This window comes from Pelmatolapia mariae, linkage group LG9 (genome assembly GCF_036321145.2).
Source record: "Pelmatolapia mariae isolate MD_Pm_ZW linkage group LG9, Pm_UMD_F_2, whole genome shotgun sequence".
In the NCBI taxonomy this organism is placed as follows: Eukaryota; Metazoa; Chordata; class Actinopteri; order Cichliformes; family Cichlidae; genus Pelmatolapia; species Pelmatolapia mariae.
The window spans coordinates 12,709,769-12,731,577 of record NC_086235.1 but is presented as its reverse complement, the minus strand read 5'-3'; the positions used below and the strand labels follow the sequence as shown (position 1 = coordinate 12,731,577).

At 39.2% G+C, this 21,809-nt stretch overlaps 1 protein-coding gene across 4 annotated transcripts in view; it reads left to right on the top strand.

The window, feature by feature from the left end:
* Window positions 1–21,809, top strand: part of cnksr2a (connector enhancer of kinase suppressor of Ras 2a) — a 105,652-nt gene that overhangs the window by 36,273 nt on the left and 47,570 nt on the right. For all 4 annotated transcript variants that reach the window (XM_063483773.1, XM_063483772.1, XM_063483770.1 and 1 more), the window contains exons 4-13: window positions 1,195–1,282; window positions 1,688–1,729; window positions 5,408–5,527; window positions 7,984–8,043; window positions 8,333–8,401; window positions 10,973–11,119; window positions 15,691–15,803; window positions 15,932–16,086; window positions 16,499–16,588; window positions 20,481–20,695. In XM_063483773.1, coding sequence (XP_063339843.1) covers window positions 1,195–1,282; window positions 1,688–1,729; window positions 5,408–5,527; window positions 7,984–8,043; window positions 8,333–8,401; window positions 10,973–11,119; window positions 15,691–15,803; window positions 15,932–16,086; window positions 16,499–16,588; window positions 20,481–20,695 — 1,099 coding nt within the window. The remainder of the gene's footprint in view (window positions 1–1,194; window positions 1,283–1,687; window positions 1,730–5,407; window positions 5,528–7,983; window positions 8,044–8,332; window positions 8,402–10,972; window positions 11,120–15,690; window positions 15,804–15,931; window positions 16,087–16,498; window positions 16,589–20,480; window positions 20,696–21,809) is intronic.

The following is a 21,809-nucleotide window of genomic DNA, read 5'->3' as shown; positions in this document are numbered from 1 at the left end:
CTTGTGTCCCACTCTACTATATCGATTCCATTTTAGTCCACTGTTAGGTGATGTCCTAATTTATCAAGATATTCAAGTTTTAAGGCAAGGCGTTATAATTATATGTAGTTTTCATGAAATGAAAATGATAAACATATAAATTAGTAAAAGTACGTAAAGTGGGTCATTTTAGCCACTTGGTAGGTGGTAGCTATGAGATAAAGATAAAGAACCTTCAGGGACATAAAATCTACCTGTGTGCCAGTTTTGGTTGTTCAGCTTCTGATTGTATGGCAAATGTATTGATACCAAGTAATCAATTATGTTTAAAAAAATATAATGTATGCGATTCTACGATTCTTAAAAAGGGCCATTTGATTACTTTCAATTTTACATATTAAACATAACACTACATATATTTTGATCTTAAAAATTGTTGTTAGTTTCCCACTTTGCAAAATATTTTTTCCAATGTAAAACAATTTCCTGTCTCTTGTCTTGCCAGTTTCATGTAACAGCACATGCATTAGAGCACAGGGTTGCACATGAGCCTGAATAGTGCCCAGTGTTTTTTTTTTGTTTTGTTTTGTTTTTTGCTTTTACACCTTTTTTTATCCATTGCATTTATTCATAGTAATAAATAATAATAATATCATAATATTGCAGTCTGCCAAAATCCAAAATAATTATTGTTTTACACCAAAAACCTAACTTTAAACCCCCCCCCCCGCCCCCCATTATAGATGACATGTTAATTAATTAGTCAATTTAAAGACAAAAAGGCCAAATTTTGAGGACTTTCGATTCAATAAACTAGTTGACAACATCATTGTAGGCTCTTGTAATTATAGATTTTATTATTTACTGATGGTTAACAGACCAAACAAATTCCAGTTACATTTAAAAAAATAATAATAATTGAGTGATTAGTCAATAATGAAAATAACTGCGACTAGCTGCAGCTTGAGCCTCACAGATTTTTGGTTGTGCTTTATGTTCACTGAGTGCACAGATTCACTTACCATTGTGTTTTAAAGCAACTCCCTCTCTCTCACTAATTAAAGGGATTCTTACATGCGTGTCTGTGTTTGAGTCTAGTTTGTGGCGTGTCTCCCTCCCCTCCCCGTAACAATGCTCCTGTCCATCTCCTCTGCACATCATCTAATGCTGCAGGAACATTATAAGACATACTGCTGTGTTATCTTTTCCCCCCAGGTCTCCCTTTGCTGCAGTGGCAGACTACTCAGTAACCCGAAATAATGTCATTCAGCTCTGCCTGGAGCTCACCACCATTGTACAGCAGGTGTGTGGAATTGTTTGTGTGTGTGTTTTGAAGGCTTATAGCTCTTATTCCCCGCCACTTGAAGTGTGCGGCAGAGGGTAGCTGCTGTGCCATATCCCCAAAGAGCGGTGTGTCTGTGTGGGTGTGATGCAGCAGCCTCAGCCTCTGCATCCTTGAGCGAGAGTCAATTTTTTGCTATTTATGTCCTTTACAGTCTGTCTTATGTGACTGGTGTGTGTATATAAATAAAAGATAAGTGTGTCTGTTTGTGTGGGCGTGTTTTTATCTGTCAGGGGTAGGGGTACAGTAATGTGAGCCCTAGACTGTATACGGAGGTAGTGTAGCAGCATGTGCAGCATGAGATGGTGAGTGTTTGCAAGACAGGATGTACTGCTTGCGCTACATTAAATTTCTCTCGTCCCGTAGGACTGTACGGTGTTTGAGACGGAGAACAAAATCCTTCATGTGGTGAGTCCTGCTTCCTCGGCCAGCTGTCGCTTATTTGCTTTGTGTTGATGGGCAGCATCCTGTTTTCTTTTTTTTCTTTCCACATCCCCCTCATAACTGCTGATAAAACACACACAAACACAGAAGCTTAAACTCCCTGCCAGAGACAATCAACAACATCACTTTTTTTCTTTTATGGAGCTATAGCCTGGACTCTCAGCTTAGCCAAGTGTAAAGATTTGAAACAGTAGGAAACTGCTAGTGAATCTCTGTAAAATGTTCAAAAGCATATTAACATCACCTGAAACAGTAAGTGACTGTCGTGACTGTAGTGACTGTCGGCCACAGAATACTTGCATAACAAAGTTCCTTTTCCAATATTTAAGGCACTACTCTTAAAGTAGTGATTAAGGAGCTTTTAAAGTTAAAGCTCCTTTAGTCTTATGACAATGGTCATGTTTAACCTAAAAAACACTCCATTGCCATAGAAAGCTTTATCTAGGTTTTGATTGCTAAAATTTCATTTAAACCTACTGTTTAAAAGAAAGTGCCCATTTGTAAACCTCTTTTTATACATCTACTGCTCAATAAAACCAAGAGCACACTTGAACAGCTTAAATTTTTGGTGCGAGTTTGAATCTAGCCCTCAACTGGCTAATGTGGCTTCCAGAGACTGTTATATAATTTTTTTCATTGCATGTCATTTTCATGTTTTTTTCCCCATCAGGTTCATGTTTGTTGACTCCAGGAAGTGCTCCTACACAAATACATTTTAAGTGACTACTACTATACTCTAAGAATTTAGGTAATGAAGTATAACTTGTTAACTAATCCAGGCAGACAACCGGCAAAACATAATTAAAAACACCTAAATATTTGCATTTTGGTTTGTATGTCCCTCCTCTCATTTCAGAAACTGTCTTTCCAATCTACTTCAGACTTTTTGGGTATATTTTATGGACATGAATTGGTGCAATGCTAAATTTGAGGATGGTTAGATTAGTGGTTCCCATTACTTTAGCTGAACACAGTTATGTTACCAGAATTTCTCCTGCAGTGGCGGATGCCTGCTCCACTCTGTATGTAGAGGGAGGGGCACACATACACATATTTTGGTGAAGATATTTATTGACATTAATTCATATTCAGTCATTTTATCCAAAGTTTGACTATCACAGCTAAGTGCTTAACCTTTGTACCTACTCTCGTTTAAACCTAATTCTAAATTTGAGAGTAAAACCAAGCCTCAAACAGGTCCTGTATTATTGCACAATGCTATGTTAAATAATCTTAGCTAATAGTTCTTGCAAGAATCTTAATATATTGTTTTACCCAACATGTAAAATAATGAAAAACTGAAGACTTGAAGTGACTAAAATAATAACAAAAAAATGTGATGGAAGAAAAAAAAATCTCCTGTTAATGTTTAATTTAAAGCAATTTAATGTTTTGTTATTTAAAGTTGATTCGTATGTTTCAGAAGTACAGCTTGTTGTATTTTTATGGGAAGAACAAGGCTTAGTTGAGCTTTAGTTCAGTCAAGCTGCCAGCTGCCTCCTGGCTTCAGCTTCATCCTTAATGCTGCATTTACACGACACTGGCAGAATGAAAATAACACTGTTCTGACTCAAGTCCAACTGTAAATATACTGTGAGCTTTGGAGTCACATAATTAGAAAAATTTAAATGATCTACTCTTTCTGAATCTAATACTCTGAATGAGCTCAATTGATTGTTTTGCTGTTGATACCGAATTTAACTACAGTATTAGAGATTTGCAGTCAGTTCTCATCATGATATGACTGAAATTCAGAAATTCCTTATCTTTTGAATTTAGATGTTAACAATCTTCTTTTCAAACTCTAAACACACATACACACATTAGGTACATTTATAACTGCTTATTCATGTAGTTATTATACAGCTATTATACACACACCACACGGATTAGGGCCAAATCATGGTTCAGTATCCTGCCCATGTAGTGGAGAAGTTCAGGATCAATCCACCAACCTTTTGATTGGCAAACAACCCATTCTACCACCTGAGCCAAAGCCAGCTGTATGCTCACTGAGTACAAATGAGAGTGTGGGCGACAGATGTTGCCTGACCTGATGACTCTTGATTATGCTGCAGCATTCGAATGTTAGGGTCATAATTTGGCATGAACATAATCAAAGCATGGATTCATTCTGTCTTGTATCAGTGGGTCAGACTGGCGATGGTAGTGTATCTTTGTGAGGACATTCAAGTCTCTGCAGATGTTTCCAGCACCTTGAAGAATCAGTGCCAGTGAGAATCATGTAATTCACCCACTGTTAAAGTTTTACTGCTTCATTACCAAATTACTTTCTTCTATCTTTCTTTGCAGTTGCTGTTGGGTATACTTGTCCCACCTTGGGCTTTGGTTCTAAAATTTTGTTTGCCTTGCTCAGATGTTTAAAAATTGCATTAATTATATTTGAAAACGTTAGCAGCATTTAGTATCTGCAAAGCAGCCCAATTACTGTAGATCAGCATGTCCCAAGATTGGATGGCAGCTAAAGTTTAATTGACCCTTTTCACAGCACATTTCTGATTTGTCAAACTCTGCTTCGCTAATTGCTGGAACGGAGCCATTGTTAATGCTATTAGTTTCACCCGGGCTTTCCCTGTTATGACAAATTGACATGTCTGCTATGAGGAAGACCGATGAGTCTGATTCATTTAGACATAATCAAAAGTACTCTGCTGCCAGCATGGCTGCCCTCAGTTAGATTAATGCAGCAAATGACACACAAAGTATAAGATGGACGCTCTTTTTTTTTTTTTTTAACAGAGCAGATTCTTGGGGAGTGAAAATCCATAATATGATGCCTACCAAGAGTTCACCGTCTGTGGTTTCTTTTATAAATGTTCATGAAAATGTTTGGGAGTCTCTGCCAGATATTATCCAAAACATCCGCTCAGCACTTTTTCTTCCAGCTACTTTCTTTTTTTAGGGAAATCATGTCTGAAACTATTGACAACATTTTGAATGGAGTCTCATTGTGTCTGCCAGGAAAAAAATGTTGCTCTTAAAGTTTGTTAAGATGCAATTTTTCAGTGTTGTGGGCAGCAAAATAATCCCCATTATATTTGGTTGGAGACAATTATTTCACAGATATCTGGAAAGTAAAGCCAAAGCTATCTTTGTGATTAATGTGAACCAACCTTGTAGTGGCTCTTTGCCCAAAATCAAACCTTAATCAGACTCAAAATCAGAAGGCCACTGGAGCACTGCAGGGACGTATTGCACAGGGGTAAAATAAATAAGTCTCTTTTTTTAGGTTTACTTATCTTCTGCAAGCAGGCAAGCACATGAACAAAGACATCATGGCTCTTGGTCTTTTTGTGCCTGCATTGCTCAAAGTTTTGTCCAATTTTCACAAAACAGAAAGAAAATAAGCTAAATAACGTAAATAAGTAAATAGCAAAAGAAAATGCATATGCAACAAATCGTTCTCACTTGGTTTAGAGCAGATCTGCAAAAATATCCACCTGTTTCTTTTCCTGGGTAAAGTTACAATAGAAAAAGCAACAGCAGGAGAAGCTGCTGAGGCACAAGGCTAAGAGGTTTCTTAGAAATATAGTCTAATTTTGACAGCTAGAAGACATGGCTTGTTCTTTGTTGTCTAAATAAAAGCCCTGTTTGTCCCTGTTTTATCCTCCTTTTCTGTAGTGTAAGACTCTGTCGGAGGTGTGCGAGCACATTGTGTGTGTGTCATCGGACCCGCTGGTTTCGCAGTCAGCCCACCTCGAGCTGGTTCACCTCACCAACATCAAGCCCTCTGAAGGCCTGGTAATCACTCTGTTTGTCTGGGTTTAACAGCGGAAGATCCACCCTTCTGTTTATTTATGCAATGTGTGAATCTTATTGTGTTAAGTTACACTGTGTTAAGTTACACTCCGGCCTTTGTAGGCTCAGACAAAGAAGAAATACAAGCATTGTTTTCTTTTCTTTTTTTTCTTTTTCTTTTTTTGTAGAAATAACATACACAGTAAAACATGATTTTGTGTTTAATTTTTGAAAAAAAAAAACCCCAATTACTATGAACTACTCAAAATATTAATTGATTTGATATAACACATGTGCTTGCATGCATGACAGACCTTCCATCATACTTGAGAGTAAAGAGCCACAAATGAGTAATTTCTCGTTCAATAATTAAACAAGCTATTTTATGCTTTTGGATTCAGTTGAAACTAACACCTGCTTGGTATACAACACTGAGTTTTTCATTTTTGCTATAATATTTTTACATGTTTCTGTGATATATAGTGAACAATCCTAAGCATTTCATCAGTTTCCAAACTATGTTTCCATTGACCATACTGAAAACATTCATAAAGATCATCTTCTAGCAATCCAGGGGCAATTTGGGAATGATCTGTCCATTTTCCATCAAAGTGGCTTAGAGATCATGAAATTTAACATTTTTTTTGGATCTTAATTCAATCAAAAATCTACAGTTTCTCCTTAAAAAGTGAGCGTACAAGCTGAAGTCCAAAAAGTGTGATCAACTTGGGGCACTGATCAGGCTGGAATAGCTCGTCATCAGTCAGGATTTGGTCCAGAAGCTAATATCCAGTATGCCGCAGAGAACTGCAGATACAGTTATGAAGAAGAGTCAACTCTGTAAATACTGGCTCTTTGTGTGTGTTTGGTTTATTTGCATATAAAAGTCTTTAAGAAACTTTGAACTGAATATATATGATCTGCACTGTATCATAGAAAAATATAGAACAAATAATCTCCATAAATACTGAAGTGACAAAAAACATTTTTTGTAATTGCCAAAACTGTTGGCTATGACTGTGACGGTCACTGAAAAACTACAAACCTGCAGTTAGCTTAGCTAGCATGACAAAACTTGTTAGCTTATCTCATGCTAGTTGTAGATAATGTGGAGGTTAAGTCTCCATGTTACCATATTTTCTGGTCATATCAGTAATTTTTTGGCAGATCAATGAGTGTTAATGATTGATCAGTCAAAGTGCTGTTCCACCTTCCTGTCCTTCATAACTTTTGCACTGTCCACTTCCTGCTGTGACAAAACAAATTTCCCACGTGTGGGACTAATAAAGGTCATCTTATCTTATCTTATCTTAACAATTTAACTGTTCACTCTGGAGAAAATGATTTGTCTCAGCTGTGAGTGGTCACAGTGTGTTGGCTGCTAAGTGTAGTGTAGCCTAGCAAAGGGGGAACTTTGGCTTTTGGCTTTGGTTTATTTTATTTACATTTTTAACATTTTCCTCTAGAGTAGAACATAACAGAAATCACCAAACTATAAATCTGATTTAATTTAGATTATTGATAATATCTTAACCAGCCTAATGAGTTCTTTACCTGGAATAGTTTTCACTTCACAAGTAGACCTCGTCAGAAGTTAACTGGTGAAACTTTTTGTTTCTTTATGAGATCATAATTTACTGTCTGAAGACGTACTGTTGGTATGCATTAAAGCTGTCATATTCAACTTCAAGTGGGTAAAAATCTTTACTCTAAGACATAAAGATCAGTCAGTCCAGAAAGTTTTGAAATTTCTGAGGTTGAAGTTTAAAGTGCAAGTTTCAAGTCACAAAAATTGTTAAACAATATGATCCAACTGGCACCACTCCAGGAAAGAAAGGGGGAGTTCTTCAGAGTTACCAGCCTCAGAAATCGCTAGTTAATGGCACCTTATTACTGCCCACATCAATACTTGCTCGGGTTCAAACATCTCAGTCTTAGAAAGAAACCATAACTGAGGGGAACCATAAGTGTAGTTACTAGTATAGATCTTGTATCATATTCCCAGCAAGAAAGCAGAGACACATACTGTGGGTGTGCATTATGTGTTCCTGCTCGGTCTGGAAACACAAAGAGTATAGTAGAGTATAGTCTCATATTTTTGAGGCACATAAAGGGAGAATATCTGCATATGGTTTTCCACTGTGATGCATGGAGGTGTAGCAGTGAAGGTGTGTGGGGAGCTTTGCTGGCAACGCCGTTGGAGATTAATTCAGAATTCAAGGACACGCTCTTATCCACCACGGCTACTACGGCATCCTGCTGCGACACACCTTTCCATCTGGTTTGGGCTCAGATGCTTGATTTTTTTTTTTTTTTCTTAGCAGGACAAAACCAGAATAAACTTTCTGTTTCTGTGAGAGCTGTTTTTAATTTTACAACTCATAAATCAGTGTGTATTTCCAAATATTTACTAGTATCATAGAGCACTTACATTTTTTCTCCATTCCTTTGTCAATTAGGGAATGTACATAAAGTCAACCTACGATGGACTCCATGTTATCACAGGAACTACAGAAGGGGTGAGAGGTTTATTAATATCCCACTTTTCACAAATTGACATAGTGAACTGCAGACTTCCCCTAAAACACCAGTTATTGGTCAGAATATCTGCAAATCTGAAATTTGTATTTATAACATCAGAACTGATTCCATATCAGTGACTCTGGAAGACTTTCCCTTGTTGCTTTATTGCAGCTTATTTAAGTAGGGTTTGTTGAGAAACTTCCCCTCAGCAGTGCCCATGGATCGATAGATCAATTCATAGTCGTCTGTTTGCCTTCTCTTTCTCTGGCTCCTGTGCCTCTGTAGTCTCCGGCTGACCGCTGTAAGAAGATCCATGCAGGAGATGAAGTCATTCAAGTCAATCATCAGACCGTGGTGAGGTTTTTTTGGTGTGTTTGTGGGTGTGTGCTCTTACTGGATACCCAGTTTTTTGTGTTTACTCAGTAAACCATTAAATCTTATTTGATTCTTTGTATCTACAAAAACTCATTTAAAACAATGATAGAATTGGGTTTTTTGTGATGTCATGCTAACGTTTGGTTCTTGTGATATTATTACATTTTGGGTGCTGTTTTGATTTTATTGAAATTCTAGTCTCCCCAGTGTTTCCCTGCTTTCACCCCCCTCTCTTTTGTCTGTGTGCTATGGCTTATTTAGGCTTATCATTGACACTCTTGCGAATGACGCCGTATGACAAAATTGACATTACATCTGCTGCTAATTTGACCCTAAAAAAAGATTTAGTGCAAGTAGTTCTCTAGATAATAGAATTTTAAGATGGTTCCAAAAAATAAAAAAATTAAACACTAAAAATTTCAAGAAAAGAGACCACTTTCATGATTTGAAATAAATTTTAAGAAAACTAAGAAAAGCGGGATCGCCTTCAAACTTCACAACAATATACTAGGCCATGGGGGATGTGAGTACATAGCTTGGCTCAACATAGGTCACGTTATAGGTCAAAGGTCAGACAGCACGTTGCTCATGAAAGCCTGTTGGAATAATTGCGCTCTCTGAATGCTCCTGTTAGATTTTAATATTAAGTTTTCTTTTTGGTTTTTGGACTTGGCTAAGTGGGTCCTCACTTCTTACACTGGACCCTGACAGTAAATAAACCTTTGAAGCTGCTGAGATTAGTATTTATGTAATACAATTGGATGAAATGACACAAAAGAGATAATGTGATGCTCATGTGTCATGAGAAATTAACAGCTGATGGTCAGATGATCAGCTCTGAATGAGATATATAGAATTCTTGCATTTTTCACCTCAGTTTTTCATTCTTACAAAAATTTGTTTTGGTAAGGACCAAGAAAAAAAACTCAAATAGATATACCCTATTGCTTGGCAACAGACAGATTAAGTTAGCTGCTAGCTGCTGAACTAAGCATCTCAGGAGTTCGAAAGATGGACAGGTTGTTGAGTGCTAAAACGAGGGTGTAAATTATTTGATTATTAGAAAAAAATAATCGCCATGTTGCCTCATCTCTGCTTGCTACTGATAACTTTTTCAGTGTGAAGCAGGGGGAATGAGGATCAGCACCTCCAAATCTGAGGCCATGGTTCTCAGCCGGAAAAGGGTGGAGTGCCCACTCCGGGTCAGGGATGAGTTCCTGCCCCAAGTGGAGGAGTTTAAGTATCTCGGGGTCTTGTTCGCGAGTGATGGGGGAAGGGAGCCGGAGATCGACAGACGGACTGGTGCTGGACCGGTGCAGATTGACGCTGCACCGGTCCGTCGTGGTGAAGAGAGAGCTGAGTGTAAAAGCGAAGCTCTCAATTTACCGGTCGATCTACGTCCCTACCCTCACCTATGGCCACGAGCTGTGGGTAGTGACCGAAAGAACGAGATCGCGGATACAAGCGGCGGAAATGAGCTTCCTCCGAAGGGTGGCTGGCCTTTCCCTTAGAGATAGGGTGAGAAGTTCAGCCATCCGGGAGGGGCTCAGAGTAGAGCCGCTGCTCCTCCACATCGAAAGGAGCCAGCTGAGGTGGTTCGGGCATCTGACAAGGATGCCTCCTGGGCGCCTCCTGGGTGAGGTGTTCCGGGCATGTCCCACCGGGAGGAGGCCCCGGGGCAGACCCAGCACACGCTGGAGAGATTATATCTCTCAGCTGGCCTGGGAACGCCTTGGTGTTCCCCCGGATAAGCTAGAGGAGGTGGCTGGGGAGAGGGAGGTCTGGGCTTCTCTGCATAGGCTGCTGCCCCCGCAACCCGGCCCTGGATAAAGCAGAAGAAGATGGATGGATGGATGGTCAGAAAAGAGTCACGTGGAGATTAATTTTCTATCTAATGATTGAAAAAATGACCAGTATAAGCAGGAATTTATTTTATTAGCTACTTAAACCAAGTTCCTGCTTGGTGTTTGGTGATTTAGTGGCACTCCTTACATTTGTACTGTGGACCGTGTCCTTCGCATAGCAGGTGCAAATGCAAGCAGCGTGCATTCCAATTAGTGTAATCAGATCCTCTAACCTTTACAACTCCTCCTGCATTATGATCAGATCTCGGGTCGGTTCAATAGCTGCAGTGAGGGGAAGCTAGCCCAACTTTCCTGTTGCCATGTTTACTTTTGTTTACCGTTGTGTGTTTCTGTTCACAAAAGAGCGCTGGTGTGGGTTTGTAAATATAGTGGGTAAATACAAATAAAAATAACAAAAAAACAAAACGATTTGTGATAACATGTATTTGTTTTCAAATTGAGGGCAGGTTACATCACATGAAAGCTCTATAGATAGACTTTCCACCTCCACACCCACTTGCCTTGCACAGAAGGCTCAACAAGAGAGATCCAATCACGACGTGGACAGAATTCAAACTACAGGCTGCACATAAAGGCTACTTACTGTATAAATAAGGGTGTGATTGTTTTGTTCTGTATATAGAGGATTTCTCGTTTTTCTGCAGATCACTTTACTCTCTAATTCTCCGTCCTCTCTCGTTCACAGGTGGGCTGGCAGTTACGTAACCTGGTCGGCTCGCTGCGGGCCGATAAAGGCATCGTGTCCCTGACCCTGAAGAAGCGTCCACAGAGCACGCTCAGCTCTGCCCCTGCGCTGCTGAAGAACATGCGCTGGAAACCCCTGGCTTTGCAGGTGGGACTAGCTCTACCTTTTATAGACTTTATTAAAGCACTGCACTGGCCCACATAATTCCCCACAGCATTCCCTCTCCCGAACGACTGGAGCTAAAGCGTGTAATTAGGTCAGGGAGCAGTGGCTCAGCATGGTTTTGTTTGCCAGCTGAAACACACTGGACTGAAAGGGAAACGAAAACTGATGGTGCCCTCAGGCCACGTTCCCAAATCTCTTATGATTTTAAAGTACGGCACTATAATTATCACTGATTATCTAGACAAAGGGGGAAAACACAAAGGAGAAGAGCACAACTTTGTTCTTATTTTTGTAGTTTGGCTATAGTTGCAATTGGATATTATAACACAGTACGCTCTAAGCCCTGGGGACACAATGATCACTTTATATGGAGGTAAAAAAGAGATAATAACTACACTGAGCTGCCACTGTGCTCACTTTGCACTTATAAGAAGGGATATTGATTTTGTTTTATTTTGTCCTAAATGGTAAGTAGTCCCTCCTTGCAATATCTCTTTCAGTCTTAATGGAAGCTTATGGAGTTTTCACAATAGTTGAAGAAATATGCAGGTCGATTCCTGTCCCCGATTACCCCCCAATGAAGTTCTGCGCAGGCCAATTCCAGTACCAAATCCAACAAACGTCAGTGACGTGCAAGTTCACACGAGCTAGCTCAAAGTTTAGTTCACGCAGAATAAAATGAAGTAGCTCATAGTTCACAACTGATCAAAAAGCTCACATTTCCAAACCTGAACTAGATCTGCATCCATCTATCCTATTTCACTAAACATGCCTCCAATAACTGCCATTTCCCCCAACCAATGATGATATTTTTCTAAAGAATAAGAGATAATTTATTTTTAAATGCAAAGACCAACAGATCAAGCCTGTGTTTTATACATAGACTGTACAGAAAAGATGGATGCTGCTTCCAAACTAAAGCACCAAGGCTGCATTCTTTCGATGTCGATGGAAAAACAAATTAGCAGACTTGATTTTTAGGCTTTTCTCTGTATCATAGTAGGCTCTTTACTTTATTACATGAAGCACCTTGAGGTGACTGCTGTTGTGATTTGGCACTTTACAAATAAATTAATTAAAATGATTCATAATCTCGACAAACACCTTCCTGATACGTTTATAGTGTTAATCCCCAGTTTCTAGTTATATTAAATACCAGAATGTTCATTTTCTAAATTATGAGTCCCGTTAGTGTCAAGAAGATGGATAAAGCAAGTCTTGCTTTAGAGCAGGGGCACCAGTGGGTGGTGTCACAGTTGGTACGCTGTTTGCGGTCAGTGTGTTAATAATTTTAGAGAGTCAGACAGATAAAAAAAAAAAAAAAGAAACATAGACAATACACTGACTTTAATCAGAGTTCAGTACCTTTACTAGTATTTTCACTCGTGATGACAAAACATCTCAATCCACCTGTAGCTTAGTGACATTTCACCATGTTCAACCTCTCTTATCCTCTGATCATGGCAGACTTTCTGCTCATTTGGCCAAACAATATTAGTTATACAAATAGTACTTTTAATAAGTAAGTGCTTTTAAATTGTAAATCTTCCAGGGTAATCATTGCTTGAGGCCAGGAATAAAAGGATAATGTAGGGATTATTCTTTACATAGCAATGCTAACCATGAAAATACATATGAAATGGTGTTTGGCAGTGGCTTTTTGTAATAAACAAGGCAAGGCAAGTTTATTTATATAGCACAATTCAACAACAAGGTGATTCAAAGTGCTTTACAGAGACATTAAAAACAAAAACAAATAAAAAGCATGATTTAAAATTGATTACGACAAGCAAACAAACAAACAAACAAAACAGTATATAAAATCAAAAATCAAAACAGTAGATAAAATCAGAACAGTAGATAAAATCAGTAGTTAAAATGTAAGTTTTGAAATTTAAGCTTAAAAGTGTGGATTTGGTGCTTTATTCAAAAGCAGCTGAGAACAGGTGAGTCTTCAACCTGGATTTAAATAAACTGAGTGTTTCAGCTGATCTGAGGCTTTCTGGGAGTTTGTTCCAGATATAAGGAGCATAAAAGCTGAATGCAGCTTCTCCGTGTCTGGTTCTGACTCTGGGAACTGATAAAAAACCGGATCCAGATGACCTGAGGGATCTGGAAGGTTCATACTGGGTCAGGAGGTCACTGATGTATTTTGGTCCTAAACCATTCAGAGCTTTATAGACCAGCATCAGAACTTTAAAGTCTATCCTCTGATGGACAGGCAGCCAGTGTAAAGACCTCAGAGCTGGACTGATGTGGTCCACTTTTTTGGTCTTAGTGAGGACTCGAGCAGCAGAGTTCTGAATGAGCTGTAGTTGTCTGACTCATTTTTTAGGTAGACCTGTAAAGATGCTGTTACAGTAATCAAGCCTACTAAAGATGAATGCATGGACTAGTTTTTCCAGGTCCTGTTGAGACATCAGATCTTTTATCCTTGAAATATTCTTGAGGTGATAGTAAGCTGATTTTGTTATTGTCTTAATGTGTTTTTCTAAGTTTAGGTCTGCATCCATCACTACACCCAAATTTCTCGCCTGGTTTGTGGTTTTTAGGTGTATAGATTGAAGTTCTCTGGTGACCTGTAATCGTTTTTCTTTGGCTCCAAAGACTATTACTTCAGTTTTGTTTTTGTTTAGCTGGAGAAAATTGTGGCACAACCAGTCATTAATTTCCTCAATGCATTTACCAAGAGCCTGTACAGGGCCTCGGTCTCCTGGTGACATTGTGATATATATTTGTGTGTCATCTGCATAGCTATGATAGTTTATTTTGTTGTTCTTTATAATCTGTGCCAGTGGGAGCATGTAAATGTTAAACAGAAGGGGTCCCAAGATGGAACCTTGGGGAACTCCACATGTGATACTTGTCTGCTCAGATGTGAAGTTACCTATTGATACAAAGTATTTCCTGTTTTCTAAGTATGTTTTGAACCAGTTTAGTACAGTTCCTGAAAGACCTGCCCAGTTCTCCAGTCGTTTGAGTAATATGTTGTGGTCAACAGTATCAAATGCTGCACTGAGATCCAGTAAAACTAAGATTGACATTTTTCCACTGTCTGTATTCAGACATATATCATTAAACACTTTGGTCAGAGCGGTTTCAGTGCTGTGGTTCTGTCTAAAACCTGACTGGAAGGCATCATAGCAGTTATTCTGTGTTAAGAAGTAATTGAGCTGTTGAGAAACTGCTTTTTCAATGATCTTACTTAAAAATGGGAGATTTGAGATCGGCCTGTAGTTATTCATTTGTGTCTTGTCAAGATTGTCCTTTTTCAGTATAGGTTTTATTACAGCAGTTTTTAGTGATTCTGGGAACACACCTGACATTAAAGAAAAGTTTACGATCTGTAACAGGTCTGACTCCAAAGTCTTTGAGACCTTTTTGAAAAAACTTGTTGGCAGGACATCTAAACAGCAAGAGGAGGAGTTCAGTTGGCCTAAGATGTCCTCCAGGTCTTTGCTGTTAATAGGGTGAAACTGTTTGATGGTGTTTAAACAGTTTTTCGGTGGACACAGTACATATCCTGGATCTGCTGTTGATGTACCAATTGCTTGTCTAATCTTTTGGATTTTTTCTGTGAAGAATTTGGCAAAGTCATTGCAGGCCATGGTCGAATGAAGTTCAGCTGCCACTGACACAGGAGGGTTTGTTAGCCTGTCAACTGTAGAAAATAAGACCCGAGCGTTATGACTGTTTTTAGTGATGATGTCAGAGAAGTAGGACCTCCTTGCACTCCTCAGTTGTACATTATAATTGTGAAGTTTCTCTTTATAGATGTCATAATGAACCTGGAGGTTTGTTTTTCTCCATCTGCGCTCAGCTTTCCTACACTGTCTTTTTTCATTTTTCACCAGTGTGGAGTTTCTCCATGGAGACTTTTTCCTTCCAGAGATAACCTTCACCTTAATGGGAGCAATAGTGTCCATTACATTTAACATTTTAGCATTGAAGCTAGTGACGAGCTCATTGACTGAACCTCTGGACAGGTCAGGTGTTAATGGGAAGACCTGGCAAGCCCTTTTCTGGCAAATAAATAAAGAAAGAAAAGGACTGATGGCTCTATGCATTTCCCTAAAGCCTGCCTATGTTGTTCAGCATTAATGGGGCCTTCACAGCAAGCCAGTGTGCGCTAATGAGCTATGAATTCACCAGTGTTAATGAGCTCATGCAGTGATTTTCACTTCAGAGTCTGTTTGTAATCCAGTTCCTCTCGAGGGCCTGGAGATCAGGCCCATTCAATTCTGGTTTTCAGCCACATCTCTTCCATTTAGAGATTTGTCCAAATTTTCTAATTTTATTTAAAGCTGTACTAGTTTTCAGCTATAACTTAAGCTTAAAAGGGATTATTTAAAGACAATTACCATGGCTTCATTACTGTATTATGTCATGGGTGTGCTGTGTTTCTTGGGTTCAATTTCTCGAAGTTGTCAAACCATTCAACATTAGAGTTATATTTAGGATATATTTTTTAAGTCAGAAGTTGAACTTGAAGCAAAAGGTTTTTAGATTCCAGAAAAAAAAGACAAATCAAACCCTACTTCCACTTTTTGCAGCCGACCAGAAGCCCAGGCAGCAGTTCAGCCACGCCTTCAGGCACACCCACCAAGAACTCCGCCCTCCAGGACCTTTACATCCCCCCTCCACCTGCTGAGCCATATACACCCAGGTAGTTAACCTGGGTCTTTTAAACAGCTGAAAATAAAAGCGGGATAAAACAGTGGAACAGGTGACAGCAAAGATGAGCTCTGACACTGACGTCCATTTGTTAAAAATCTGCCTCTGCTGTTGCTATAGAGATGAGACAGGAGCCTTGTCTGGTGATGAAGCATCTCGTAACCATGGTGGCGTCAGCGCTGCTAAGCGCTCTGAGTCACCGAACTCCTTCCTGGATCAAGAGTCTCGCCGGCGAGAAGAGGAGGAGCCCGTGTACTGCACCACGCCCACATACGGTTCGCTCTTATCATGATTGAGTGTTTGTGTGAGAGGGAGAAACAAAGCGCGAGGGAACCGAGTTCAATCTCATGCTGCAGAATTGAGCCGCTTTAGAAAAAATAAAAATCATTATGTGAGTATGAATCCACCTGCAGGCCCAGCATAGAGCGACTGAGCTTGTTACAAAGCTGGTGAAATACAAGAATCCTGCAATTACTACGGCTGCTTTAATGTTGTTAAAACCCCTTATTCATCGTTAAATATCAGTTCAGTACAACTCTTCATCTTGTCCTTTAATTATTATTTTTTAAGTCTACCAACATTTAGCCTAATGTTTATTGGAAATTTTTGGTTGAGGACCATAAGTTTTTATTGATCAACCCATCTGCTTTGCTACTATTAAACTTGTGATTGTGTGTGCACTTGCAGGCAGGCTGAGGCCCATCTCCATGCCTGTGGAGTGTAACTGGGTGGGTGATTATGAAGACCCAGCCAAGCTTAACAGAGAAAGCCGCAGAGGTGAGTGCCGGCGTGTGGAGTGCATATGTGTCTCCTGAAGAGCCTGTTAGATATTTGTTAAGCGCTCCTGTCTCTATGAATTATAAAGAGATCAACGTGTGTGTGCAGATCAATGCACCTCTATCCCTTTTTGCTAATTCTCCCTGTGATTAGCATCACAGAGGAATGAGGGGGGGATGATGAGGAAAGAAGTAGGAGGGGGGAGAAAAAAGGTAGACAGTCTGCACAAAGGGAGAGAAAATGAAAGGAAGCCGTGAAAGGAGGAAGAATAGAAAGAGAGGAAAAGAGGAACTGAGGGGTGGAGGTAGAAACTGAAAAAAAGCCTATTCTCCCTGACCTCCACCTGAATCACTCACACAGTTGCCATGGTGACGCTGACAGCAGCTCTTCTCGGTGTCTCACTTTCCTCTGGCCGCTGCCTAGCAACCAAGGGAGGACAGGAGAGTGGGATCCGCAGAAAAGGGAAGAGAGAGGTAGAGGAAACCCGAGTTTGCTCCAGAGTTCAGGTGGAGAAATGGAGAGAAGTTACACAAAAAAGATGTAAAAAAATTCAGAGCAAAGCAGGAATAAACTCAGCTGTACAGATGAACTCATAAGAAACAGTATTTTGGAGCCGAGGAATTTTACTTCATCAGTCACACAAGCAAAACTTTACAATGCTGAATTGGTAGCGTGTTGGTTATATAGATTCCATAAAAAAAAACTTTTTGTTTAGCAGTTTCCAGTGATTTGTAGATGCTACCTATCTTATTGTGTGCCATCATCAGCACACAGTAACAACATGAAAGAAATGTGTTATATAAAAAAATTATACTAGTATTATTGCAGATGTTTTGTTATGGCTAAATCCCCACACTCCTCCTTTTGTGTTCAAAGAGCTGAATACTAATGCATGATCAGTCTCTCTAATAATTTTTCTCCGTAATTCTCTTAGAAGCAAAATAAACCTCAGACTACAAAACTAGCCAAGACTAAACGTTAGCATCCTCACCATGCAGGAGCTGAATCCCTCGATCCAAATTGACCTGTGATATTTTCTTGTAACTTCAACATACTTCTTACCATGTTTTCTTATTACATCTGGACATGTATTTGCAAAAATGCAAAATGTTCAATCTTGAAACGATAAAAGAGGAATCATTCCAAACAACAACAAAAAAGTCCTCGACCTGTTACCGCTGGTGGCCAGTGCACGGTGTAGACCCAAATGCAGACAAACCAAGAGGAGAATGGATTTAACAGAATACAAGCCTTTTATTTAGGCTGAAGGGGAAAAAAATTACGATATGCAGAAGGGAAGTAAGATGAAGCTAAACAATGGACACTAAACTGAGAAGATAAGATTAAAATAAATGGAACACAGAACATGGAACCTGGATATGGGAAAAATCTGGAACGTGATGAACAACGGACAGACGACCTGACGAGGAGCGAAAGGAAACTCATACAATATAAACACACGAGGGTGATTGGGGAGAAAGGAAACACATGGGGAACACAGCTGGGACAAATAGACATAACGAGACAGGGGAAGAGAAACTGAACACACTGGACACAGGACGAGAAACTGTAAAAATAAAATAGGAAACACACTAAAACACAGACTAGGACTCACAGGTTTGACACTGAGACTGGGGGGGGACAGACATGAGAACCAGACAGACTGAGGAGATGCAGAGGACGAATGAGTGAGGGACACAGAGCCATGACGGACTGTGGAGAACACACATGGATGCACATGACTGACAAGGGAGACAAGGAATAAAAAACAAGGCGGGGAACATGGGAACAGAAAAGGGAGACAAGACACGGAGGGAGACATGGACATGACTGAGGAACATACACAGAGGACATGACGGACTCTCAGAGGAAACACCGGGGATGACACTGAGACAAGAAAACATGAACCAGAAGTACAACTAAACTTAAAAACATAAAAAGGACTAAACTCCATACTAACTCTAAAAACTTGAACTGAAACATCCCCCAAAAATGTTTCATGTTGATTGGTTCTGTGGGAGCAGGGGCAGGATTCTTTCTATTTTTGCTCATATATTTCTACTCTGGATTCTTTGAGTGCCATGTCTCCATAGCAAATCTCAAAATATATTAATAAATGCATTGTTTATATGGTCATTTTCACTTCCTAGAAACAGTGTTACCAGGGTTATTGTGATTAACATATTTGTCTGATAATTAGGGATTTAAAAAAAAAAAAAAAAAACTACCCTGTGCTAACGGTTAACACATAATAATAATAATAATAATAATAATAATAATAATAATAATAATCATGGAAACTGGTTGTGGAGCAGATGTTGCAAAACTATGCTTCTATTATAACCAGTGAAACTGGCTACACCTCACCTTAGAGCAGAGCTGAATAGACTAATCTCTCTTAACAACAGAGATTAGCTCCCCATCCTTAAAAATGTATTTTTTTGAGGTGCAGAATCATCAAGTGAGTACTTTCGCTGTACTTGAAGCGTCACTCATGGACAAGTACTCTCCCTTTAATCCAATGTATCCACTGCTCCAACACCAGTGCTACATGAAATGACGTGCAGTTCAGCTAGGGAATCAAACCAGTGATTGAGTGCTTATCACTGCCCGGGGACTTGTGCCCACTTGGGTCATAACCTGTTGCACAAATATCAGAAAGCTGAAGTTTCACAAGCAAACTGAAGAATCCTGGGAGCAGAGAGGATGGATATCACACAGGAAATGAGTCCAAGCAACAGAACCTCTGAGTGCAGAGGTGCAGTTTGGAGCAAGAACAGAGGAAATCCACATGCGTGCACAGACCTTATGAATTATGTGGGAGAGCAGTGCAATATTTAACAAAGGAAATAAAAAATGATGCTCCCAAACTGAAGGAAACTGGAAACTGCAGTTTGTATTGTGAAAAATGGCACAAATATAAGTGAAGTCTGTGTTATTTGTGCAGATTTTTGAATGCACAGTCATTTGACTTGAAATGTAACAACCGTGGAGTCTTTGTGTGACAAATTGGTGTACCCCTTTCAATGCTGGCTAACACTTCTCTTCCTCACTTCCTTTGTGGGCACACCGCTTAGTGGCAGCGTGTGAAAATGGCTGCAGGATGTGTGTCTCTGAATCCTCACATGAAAACAAAAACTCCTCATCACACCTTCACCAAAGTAAATTTGTGCATGTTTATTATTTATACATCTTTATCAACTGACGCTGCCTGAAGGGATTTTCTGACAGTTTGTCCTTCCCATATGTGCTGACTTTGGTCTTCTTGTTGGATTTTACATAACTGCATTGCAGCTAATAGGATGGTTTTATTCAACAGTGACCGTGATCTTTTCTTGACCTTAATCTGTTAGTCCTGGTTATAAATGACCAAATCCCCAGAGCTGATTTGCTGCATGGTTTTCTTTATTTCACAAATTAAGTAGTCTGTTTATCAGGTGATAAAACACAATGCAGAATTTTTCACTGCAGTCTGGGTTAAACAAAACTAATTAACCTCAAGGGATGACGAGACTACGGAGCAAAAAAAAAAAAAAAAGATTACGTCTGGAATTTTTGCACTCCTTGGATATTTTCAAAATAGCTGATGAAGTAAGTATGGATTCTGTAAATAGAAGTCAAAAGCTTTAAAAAGTTTTCCTTTTTTAAAATCTTTCTATTGACAGCTCTTGAAGTCTACTGCCCTAATTTTGAAGAATTTGAATAACAGGACATTTTTTTTCTGCAGCCTTTTATTTATATATTTTTAAATTTAGTCTCTAATTAACCCAGAAACCTTCATGACATCATAGGAAGTATTGATGAAGACAGACTAGAAAAAGTATGAGCAGGAGATCAAAATCAGTCAAATGTGGGCGGAGCTTTGATTGGCTGGTGTAACTGTGTCTCACAGAAGCCTCGCTTATGCGTTATGTTGGACTGTCCGGCGGGGACGAACGGACCAGCGGTGAAGACTACTCCTCCCACACAGCTCGTCCGGGCAAACGGTCCAATGATACGGCCAAACGTGCAAAGAGGCGGAGCCACCACAGTCAAAGCCCCTCCCATTATGTCCTTCAGACAAATCAGAGAGAGTCACCTCCCAGGGACCCAGCCTCCATTTATCATGTAAGGGATGGACTTTTTAAAAATGTATTTGCTTCTTCCTTTCTCTTTTTGTTCGTTTATTTCTTTTACATGTTTTTGTCTTTCTTTTTTTTTTTTTTGTTGCTCTTTCATTCTCTTTATCACTGCGGACTCTTAAATACGGAACTTTTATTTGTGGGTTGTTTCAATCCACAATGACAACTTTAAAGAAGACATGAAACATAATAGCAACAACTGACATTGATGTAACTCTGTTTGTGAAGCTGGATTTAAGAAATAAGTGCTTAAAGTTCAAGTTTGAAAAACCAGTTTAGCACGGAATGTGATGTCATTTGGTTGGTCGGTTGGTTGGTTGTGGCTAATAGACTTACATTAGTTTATGTTAGCTAACGATTGACAGAATTGACAACTCAGAGGAAAATAAGACCACTAAAACTGAAAAGCAGTTTGAGGCGATCACTTTTGGCTTCAAAAAACTTCCCCTGGCTTTAACAATTATGTTTATGCTAAGAAACCAAGGATATACTGTCCACTTTCACTGTCTCATGTTTTATGTCCTCTATAAATCACTCTGGAAATTCAAAGAAGTATGTTTTGTGTGCCAGATGGGGAAATCAATGCCACTCTTGTATTGAAGACCACGAATGGCTAGACTAGCTTGGTATGAAAGCAAAAACATCTACTCACAACTTTTATACCTAACTTTTATAACTATACATTTTCTTACTTTTGAATTTGTATACACATTGAACATAAAACATACTGTATCACATGTTTGTTTTTTAGTTATTGGTGAAAAGAGCATGCATCATGATAAATTGTGAACTCACCATGATAAATATATTTAAAAAAAAAACAGTTTTATTTCCTTTCTGATCTTAAGTGTGATCATTACTCACTGACAAACTACTGTTATGGTGGTTAGGCTAATTATTAAACATATACTATAAAGAGGTTCATCATGTCATGCTCACATTGCTCAAGAGTTGTCCCCGACATTAGATGTGATACAACCTTGAAAAATATTCATTCCCCGACTGGTTGGCAAATAGCTGCTGGAAGCTGCTTGTGCCGCTTGGTGTAATCAGTCACAAAGATTTTGTTGCATCAGAAACTTGCTTTGTACAACATATTA